The 8,462-nt window shown below is 63.0% G+C and overlaps 1 protein-coding gene across 1 annotated transcript; it reads left to right on the top strand.

Moving 5' to 3' along the window:
* Positions 1–3,851: 3,851 nt before the first annotated feature.
* LOC117653094 lies at positions 3,852–7,539 on the top strand. Its single transcript, XM_034398467.1, has 4 exons — positions 3,852–3,970; positions 4,104–4,603; positions 4,699–4,991; positions 7,207–7,539. The coding sequence occupies exons 1-4, from the start codon at positions 3,852–3,854 to the stop codon at positions 7,537–7,539; spliced, it is 1,245 nt and encodes a 414-aa protein (XP_034254358.1).
* Positions 7,540–8,462: the final 923 nt, after the last annotated feature.

The raw sequence follows: 8,462 nt of genomic DNA, 5'->3' as shown, positions 1-8,462 counted from the left end.
GTCGTCGACGGGGAGGTGCCGGGTATCCTGGGCTAGACGTGCACTGGCTGACCGACGGGCTGGGATTGACGTCGCCGTCGTCGCCCCCGCGTGCTTTTATGCCGGGGTGCGGCACCTGGCCCCTCCCGCCGCTGTCACCCGGCGTCTGACGGCGTCCCTCTCCCTCTCGGGGCCGCCGCAGGGGTGGCTGCCGCCGCGGGCACCCTCGGCGTCCTCGTCGCACGCGCGCCCGCGCCACGGCCTAGACGAGGACGGCGTCAGCTTGCTCTTGTTTCCCCGGAGGCGCCCCGGCGGTGCTGTGCCATGGCCAAGGACACGGTCCATGCACCCTAGACGACTCCCTCCTCCTCCTCCTGGCGGTCGTTTTCCTCCTGGGCCAGCCCGGCCAGCCCGGCCCAGGCGGCGGCTTCGTCAACTTGGTGGGCGGGGCACGGGGGCATTTTCTAGAGCATGGATAATGAGTAATCTCCACTATCGTAGGGCCACCAAGGCCCGGGAGCCCTGCGAGCTGACGACGCACGTCGCAGGGCCCTGGTGGCCCTGGCCGGGGACCTCCATTCGCTTTCGGTTGGTCTTTTCGCAGGCATTGAGGAGTTCCCTAGGGAGAACGACGATTCTTCACCTTGGATTCGTTTCGAGTTCCATCTCGGCTCCATTCGCTTGAAGTTAAGTAAGACTTCAGATTTTTAATTTATAAAAATACTGCTTGAAAAAAAATTGCTACTAGCTTTATCTACGAACTGTGCCCAAAATTGGGTCAAATTTTGACGCTTCGGCCCGCACTATCACCGCGACGCATGTCGTCCTTGCCGCCTTGGCACGCCACGCGTGGCGGGGTGGGGCGGGGCGGGGCGGGGCGGGGTGGGGCGGGGATAACTACCGGCTGCCCGCCTCCTCCCCGACTCCTCGCTCCTTATCTTGACGGGGTGCTGCGCCGCGGGGAAGCGACATTTTTAAGAGCCGCATTAACTGGGATGCGTCTCACTGCTGTGAGTAATGGCTGGAAAAGAGCTTTTCTGGGAAAAACCGCAGATCAATTCTCATTACGTCGAGGACTGGCGGGCGAACAGATTTAGGCGGGGGAGGCGGCAAGGCCGACCAACTGGCGGTGCGGAACTTTCGCGATGCGAACACGCGAAACAGCCAAACAATTACGCCAGCTCGGTGGCACCCTTCGCCACGCCGAACGAGTTTTGAACGAATGGCCGTGGCGGACCGCGGAGAGCCTCGGAGCACCGCGGAGCACGCCCGCTGCGGCTGCGGCTCGGGCATGCGTCCGAGTTTCGGACATATGCTGTTGCGTTTTGTTCCACCAAACAAAAACTTGTTTAACAGGAAAAGTCGCGAACGACGTGCGAGCGAAAACAGCATCAAACTAGCCTCGCGGGCACACACGCGCGGCCACACGTGCGGGCCTGGCCCGAAAGTTGCAGGGCCCACCCCGGCCCTCCTAGGCAGAAAGCGTCAACGGCGCCCTCGTGGGGGCTCCGCCGGGCCGGGGCTGCGCGCAAGGGTCAGCCGAGCACGGCGTGGCACGGCGCGGCACGGCATGGTGGGACATGGCACGGCGTGGCATGGCGTGGCACGGCGTGGCACGGCGCAGCACGGCCTTGGCGCACACGTCACGCCGCACGCGCGTGTGACCGGGTCACGGCACACCTCGCCCAAATTAAAAATGAAAGTCGCGCCATCCGGCGGTGCGGGCCGCGTCGCCCTCTTTAACAGTTTTTGTGGACCAACAACAACAAGGAGCAGCAACAAGCGGGGGTGGCTTGTTGTTGTTGTTGTTTGCACATGCTTTTTGTTTGCATGGCATTGTTAATGGCGGTGCAGCAGGTGAGGCAATCACTCGCTTCTTTCCACTTTCTTCCAAACACAGCCCTGCGAAAGTTGAAGCAGCGGATAACCGGCGTAAACTTGGCGGAGGACGGCACGGGGCACTGGCAGCGGCGCGGCGGGTCGCGGACAGCACGGCCCGGCGGCCACGGTCCAGTGGAGTGGAGGCTGCTGGAGGGCTGGAGGCGCGGACAGTTTCTAATTTGGAGCGACGGACGGCCTGCGGTCTGCACCGCCGAAGGGCGTTCAACTCGCTCCAAGGACACGCCGCGGGGGTGTAAAGCCTGCGGCTAGTCGAGAAATCGCCAAAGCCGACTGCTATTCAGAAAGGACCCCATCGCGGTGCAGCAGAGCTCCGCGCACCCTTCGTAGAACGCGGGTCGCGTCAGCAGAGTGGTGGTCATGGCGTAGGTCAGGCCCTCTCAATGGACTCAGTTCAGCAAAGACCACCAAACAGGAGATTTTGCGTTCGCAGTCTGGCACAGCCCAGTGTATGCCGGCCATTCAAACAAACATGTGCGGAAAATCTCACATGCTTGAAATTGTGGCAGAGTGTTTGGCTACATTTTCAAGGCCCAAAACGATAAAAAAATGTTTCGTCAAAAAACGTCGTCCTGTCATCGTGAAAGTACACACACGAGGAAAGGGCGGAGCAGCGAGGGTCCTTGCGCCCCAGCAAACTCGTGTCAGTGCGAGCACCAACACGGCCTTGATTGGCGCGGCGTGGCGAGGCGGGCCAGCCTCTGAGGCCTCTGAGGCCTCTGGCGTGCACCGTGCCGCCAAGGCAGCCACGCGCGTGCATTCAGTGCACCCAGTGCACCCAGTGCAGAGGCGCGCTTTCATGTTGCCGCGACACTGCGAGAAGACTCCGGCACCGCCTAACTGCAGCACTGTAACATCATTTGTTTTTATTTTCTTATTTTTTTCTGCAAGCTTTTTTGATTTCCTGTTTACACAACGCGTGGGACCGACTTGACGACAAGCTCGTAGGCGGCGGGGAGCGCGCGACGTCCGAGTGACAGGCGGCGCGGCGCATTACCCGCCATGTTTGTTTCCGCTGTCCGCATGAAAGTGAGGGCGAGGGGAAAAGTTTCCCATCTCACTCCCTGACCGCAACAATGCCCCCTCCCTCTCTTTTCTCTCCCTCTCTCGCTCGCATCGGCCTCCATATTCATGAGGCGGTGTGGAGTTACGCGGGCAAGTGCATCGTGTGCCGAGGCGGCCGAGGCGGCTGGCAGGCTCATTCCGAGCAGTTCTTTCGTCGCTCTGTCTCTCTCGCACCACTCGGGCGTCCCGTGAGGTGCGAGAGGGACAGAGCGACGAAGCAGTGCTCGCGTTTGCTCGGCAGCAACCAACAGCCCCGCGCCGCGGCCAGGTTCAAATTTCGCGCCGCCAAATAATTCAGGGCGCGGTCAGGGAGGCTGCCGTTGTGACAGGCGTGGGCCGACGGGGGCCTGCCCGGCCGAGGGCGTGGGCGTGCGGGCCCACCGCTGGAGGGCCTTGCAAATAATCCATGACTGGCGGCACTCGGCTGGAAGGCCATGGAGGGCTGGGAGCGCGAGAACGACCACAGCAGGGGTGCGATTAGCTCCGATTCAGCCACCTTGGCCTGGAGGGCGACGGGGAGGGGGCGCTGCGACACGCCGATGGCGATCCGAGGGGCCCCGCCGGGGTTGCGGCAGGTCGCTGTACGCGGCGTGGCGGGGCGGGGCGGGGATGGCGTCATCGGTGCGCAGTTCCCACGCCCGCCCCCGCCTCCTCCAAGCAGTGGCCGCACTCGGACAATGCCCCGATTCCTTTCTCCGCAGAAGCAGATGAGCGTCACGGGGCGCGGGTGGAGGGGTGGCACGCTCCCACACGCCCCGCCCCGCCCCGCCCCGCCCCGAGACGCACAGCAGCTTTGTTCTTGCTTCCTTCGGTTCCGATGACGCGATACGGCCCTTTCTTTGGCCCCAGCGCCCCAGCCACTCGGTCGTCCAGTTGGTTGCCGGTGGCCGCAGTGTGTGGCCGCGTCCATGTCCCTGCAGGGCCGACTGCAGGCCCGCGAGGAGGCCCACGAGGAGGCCCGCGAGGAGGCGAAGCGGCGCGGGCCCGAGGTGGCCCGGGTGCTCCTGGCCGTGCTGGCGGGGCCGCGGTGCTGGCTGGCCAAGGTGCGCGATGTCTCTGCCCGCGGCGCGCGTCACGTCGCCGCCCTGGGCGCCCTGGGCGGTGCTCTGCGTGCTGGCCGCCCTCATCGCCACCGACCCGGCGGCGCATCGGCCCGCCAGGTCCTCCTGCGTCGCGGAGACGCCGCCGCGGTCGTCGTCGGCGGCCCCGGACGCCGACGCGACTAACGCGGTCCCGGACGACCGCTTCAGCGACGCCTTCTTCCAGTGCTACGCCGACGCCAAGCAGCGCGACGGCGACGCCGCGTCCACGCTGCCGTGCGTGGGCGAGGGCGCGCGCGTCGGCCTGGAGTCGTTCTTCAGCAAGCGCAACCTGCTGCTGTCCGAGGGCCTGTCCCTGGTGCAGGAGGACGCCGAGGCCGGCGAGGGCCGCGAGACACCTCTGCCGTTCCCTCAGGAGCTGCCGCCCTTGTTCGACGGCCACCAGCGCTCCGTCATCGACTCGGCCGCCGCCTACCTGTCGGCGCGCGCGCTGCGCTGGGACATGAGCGGCCTGTACCCCGGCCTCATCATGCGCGTCGGGCCCACCCTCTCCGGCAACGGCTGGCTCGAGTTTGTCCTGGAGCCGCGAAGAGTGTACACGAACCGTGAGCTGGGGCCAAGTGAGTGCGATGGGCAGGGCAACAACTGCGGAATTTATTTTTCATGAAACTCTGAATTATTCGTTGGTTTATATTCACGTCGCGTCCTTTCCCAGGCCGGACGGTGCTGAAGCAGGTCGTGCTGCCCTTCCTGCTGGGCCTCAAAGTGTCCGTCGCGTCCCTGGTGCCGCTGCTGCTGTTCGCCATCGTGTTCCTGGCCAAGAAGGCCCTGCTCATGAGCCAGCTGTCCGCGCTCGTGTCCGGCGTGCTGGGCTTCGGCGCGTACGGCGGCCCGGCCTACGGCGGCTACGGCCACCCGCATGCCTTCGGCGGCGGCTTTGACGGCGGCGGCCTGGCACCAAACAGCCCCTTCAACAACCCTCTAGCCCCGGTCAGGACTTCGCCGCAGGTGACGACCCGAGTTCCGTTGCAATGTTTTTGGTGGTAGTGTGGTGGTGGAGGTGGTGGATGTCCTCTTCTTCTTCCGCGATCGTGTGACTCGATCGGTGCGAAGGGCGCGAAGGGCCGCCGTCGCTATCGGGCGTCGCCATCGCCACTTGCCGCGGTGGCGTTCGCGGCGGCGGCAAGGGTGCGGCGCCGAGTGCGGGAGCCGCTGCGACGGGCCCGCTTCGGAAGCGCCTCTCCGCGAACACGTCTTTACACAACCCCGGGCACCGGGCACGCAGAGGTCACGCCCGCCGCAACAACAGGCTGGAAGCGCTGGAAGCTGGAAATCGAAAGGCACGAACTTTCGGCCGGAGGGTGAGAACGACTGCAGACTTCGTTAAAACAATGGGGAAAATGGATTGCTCCTGTTAAGGTGTTGGTTCTCCACTAGAGCGGAAATGGCAGTGGAGGCAAGGTCCTCCCCCCCCCTCTCTCTCTCTCTCAATCACTCACCCACTCACTCACCCAAATTTGAACAGACCTCCGTTTTTACGGTGTATCTACGCCCTGTAATTGCTCGCGCGGGGGAAAGAAAGAAAAGTACGACTGGAAAATGGTGGCTGCGGATAGGTAAGCTTCTCGGCGCCGTGCCGTGCATCCTTTCAGTCACGGCGCAGAGAGCCAGGGACCACTGGGAGAGAGAGGGGGGGGAGATGGCACAGGGATTCTGCATTCACCTGTCTCGCGAAATGGGTCACATTTTTCCGGGACCGTGAGGAACGGCGCACTGGATTAATTTAAATCTTTCTTCTTTTTTTCGACGCTCATGTACAGAAATATATGTGAAGATTTAGGACGGGAAACTAGGACTTCTGCACGAAGAGGGAGTTCTTCTTCCTTTTTTTTATTGCGACTGTTATTATTATGATTATGGGGTGAACTACAGAGACATTGACCACAGTCGCCATGCCGTACGTCTCAGGCTGCGCGGGGCTGCGTATCCCTTTGCGGTTCCTCGGCGCAGCGCGGGCTGCGGCTTCGGAGCGCCGCGTCGCCCGCGTCGCGAAGCGGGCTGGCTGGCTCAGCAGTTCCGCAAACGAACCTCTCACACTGCACTAAGACACGGCGCATGACTTTCGTTTAATTCGCTGCCTCGGCGGCGTGAGCAGGGCGGTGGGGCGTGGATCCCACAGGCGCTTAAAATGCACAGAAGAGCCCGCAACACACGGCTGTGCTGCGGGTTGGCCTATCCGAAGTGTCACAGGCGCTACAGCCGGCAGCGTAGGCCAGCCCGCAACACACGGCTGTGTTGCGGGTTGGCCTATTCGAGGTTTCACAGGCGCCTAGCCTTTAATGGTAATGGCAAGAGTAGGCCAGCCCGCAACACAGGGCTCCCAGCCGAAAATTCCGGCCCTGATTCCGGCCGGAATTTCTAGTTCCGGCCGGAACTTAGCCTTTTTCCGGCCGGAGATGGCTTTTTTACGGCCGGATTTCTCGGTCCGGCCGGACATTTTTGAAGTCCGGTCGGAACTTTTCGTTCCGGCCGGAACTTTTGAAAATCTCCGGCCGGAGCCTCAGATTCCGGCCGGACCCGAGCCACCGCCCAGAAGGTAGGCACAATTGTATGACAATTGGGTAGGCAACCCGCTCCACTTTTTGGGTCATTTTGCGAACGGATGGTCCTACGGGTATGGCGATGGTACCAATCGACTCAGAATCGAAAATTGACCTTCCGACCATACCTAGGACACTGTCGCATGGTCTTTGTGGCCAGAGTGACTGATGTCTGCTCCGGCCGGACTCCGCGTCCCGGCCGGACACCACCGGACTCCGGCCGGACACCACCGGACTCCGGCCGGACAGCTCGCCGGCCGGAGTCCGGTGGTGTCCGGCCGGAAATTTACCCAAAATACGGCCGGAGTCATAACGGAGTCCGGCCGGACTATTTTCCGGCCGGAGGGTGGCCGGAATTTTCGGCTGGGCTGTCTTGCGGGTTGGCCTATCCATGGTTTCACAGGCGCTTAAGAGTAGGCAAGCCCGCAACGCATGTCTGTGTTGCGTGTAGGCCTATCCGATGTTTCACAGGCGCTAAGCCCGCATCACTCGTCTATGTTGCGGGTTGGCCTATCTGTGGTTTCACAGGCGCTAGCGTAGGCAGGCCTGCATCACAGCTTTTCCGCTTCCACGGGGACAGGTGTTCTACGACGCAAATCTGATTACCTCCTCCGCGTCGACAGGTGTTCCCGAACAGCCAGCGGGTGCCCCCGCCCGTGGAGGAGGGCCCGCAGATCCTGACGCTGGGGAGCACCCCGTTGGCGGGCACCCTGCCCCTGCCGGGCGCCGCCCCCGCACTGCCGTCCTGGCTGACCGGCTCGGCCACGCCGCACCACCTCTTCCGCAAGGTCAACTACGACTTCCGCGACGAGCGCCACGCCGCCACCGGGCACCGCAACACCAAGGGCTTCCGCTGGGAGGACGAGCCGGCGGGGCAGGCCGACGACGGCGACCCCCGCAGCGCCGACGAGCAGCGACGCAGCAACACCATTCGGGGCACGCTCTCGCTGGGGTGAAGGTAGAGCACGAAAAATACCCTTCGTTTTCGCTGCGGATGAAGTCTGCCAAAGAAATGCGTTCCTTACAATTTGATTCACTGTTACCAAATAAACTAGTTTTAGGAGTGTCTTTCTTTCTCATTTAAATCCCAATTTTCTCACATAATGAAACCACGGTGTGACTTGAAAGAGGAGTACTTTGTTGATCTTCTGATTCGAAAGAAAATGGGAACGGTGGTGAAAACACAGTTCTGCTACGTCTCTAAATCTTTCTTAATCTTTCGGCGGCTGGGACTGTCGTGTCCTCACAAGATGGCGCCCGTGGTGGCCAGGGCACGACGCTGGCGCGTGTGCCTTGTGCGCCGCCACGCCACCACCGCTGTGGCTTCCACGCACGATGGGTTGCTCGCCTTGCCGGCGCCACTCCACCGCAGGACCGCCGGACGCAGGGCCGCGCCTGTGCTGCTGGAGGCAGGCACCCCGAGGGACACCTGCACCCGGAGGGGGGCCCGACCGCAGGGCGCAGGCGGTGCGGTCCGTGCCTCGCCACCCAGCCGACCCGGTGCTGCCCGGCGCAGCGCGGTGCCGGAAGAGTTGCCTGCCCTGCCGGCGCAACGGAGGCCAAGAAGGAGGACCCACATGACTCCAAGACGTCCCCAAGCGACTCCACGGAGAAGAACAACCAGTTCAGGCTTCACTTTTTTTTCGCCTTTATTTCCGAGTCTTTCTTCTCTCGAATACGCAGACGACCCCAACGGCATTGGCGGCGCGGCGGGCGGGTGTGTTTGCGCAGGACATGGACGCGGCCGTCCGAGTCCCAAAAGAACAACCGGCCGGCCGCCCTGCCCCGCGCCGACGTGGGCCTTTCTACCCGGACAGCGCGGCGCGGTGGCTCAGCGGCGGCCATGCGATGGAAAGCTGAGATCCGAAACCAGCTTCGA

This window comes from Thrips palmi, unplaced genomic scaffold, assembly GCF_012932325.1.
Source record: "Thrips palmi isolate BJ-2018 unplaced genomic scaffold, TpBJ-2018v1 HiC_scaffold_8, whole genome shotgun sequence".
NCBI classification, from domain to species: Eukaryota; Metazoa; Arthropoda; class Insecta; order Thysanoptera; family Thripidae; genus Thrips; species Thrips palmi.
Note: the sequence above shows the minus strand (reverse complement) of the source record. Positions and strands in the feature narration are given on the sequence as shown.

What these genes read in the sequence shown, in the direction of transcription:
- LOC117653094 (XM_034398467.1), top strand. Translation starts at nt 3,852, where the DNA reads ATGTCCCTGCAGGGCCGACTGCAGGCCCGCGAGGAGGCCCACGAGGAG. An exon ending in GAACCGTGAGCTGGGGCCAA is followed by an intron (nt 4,604 to 4,698) that starts GTGAGTGCGATG and finishes GTCCTTTCCCAG; the next exon opens with GCCGGACGGTGCTGAAGCAG. An exon ending in CGGTCAGGACTTCGCCGCAG is followed by an intron (nt 4,992 to 7,206) that starts GTGACGACCCGA and finishes CCGCGTCGACAG; the next exon opens with GTGTTCCCGAACAGCCAGCG.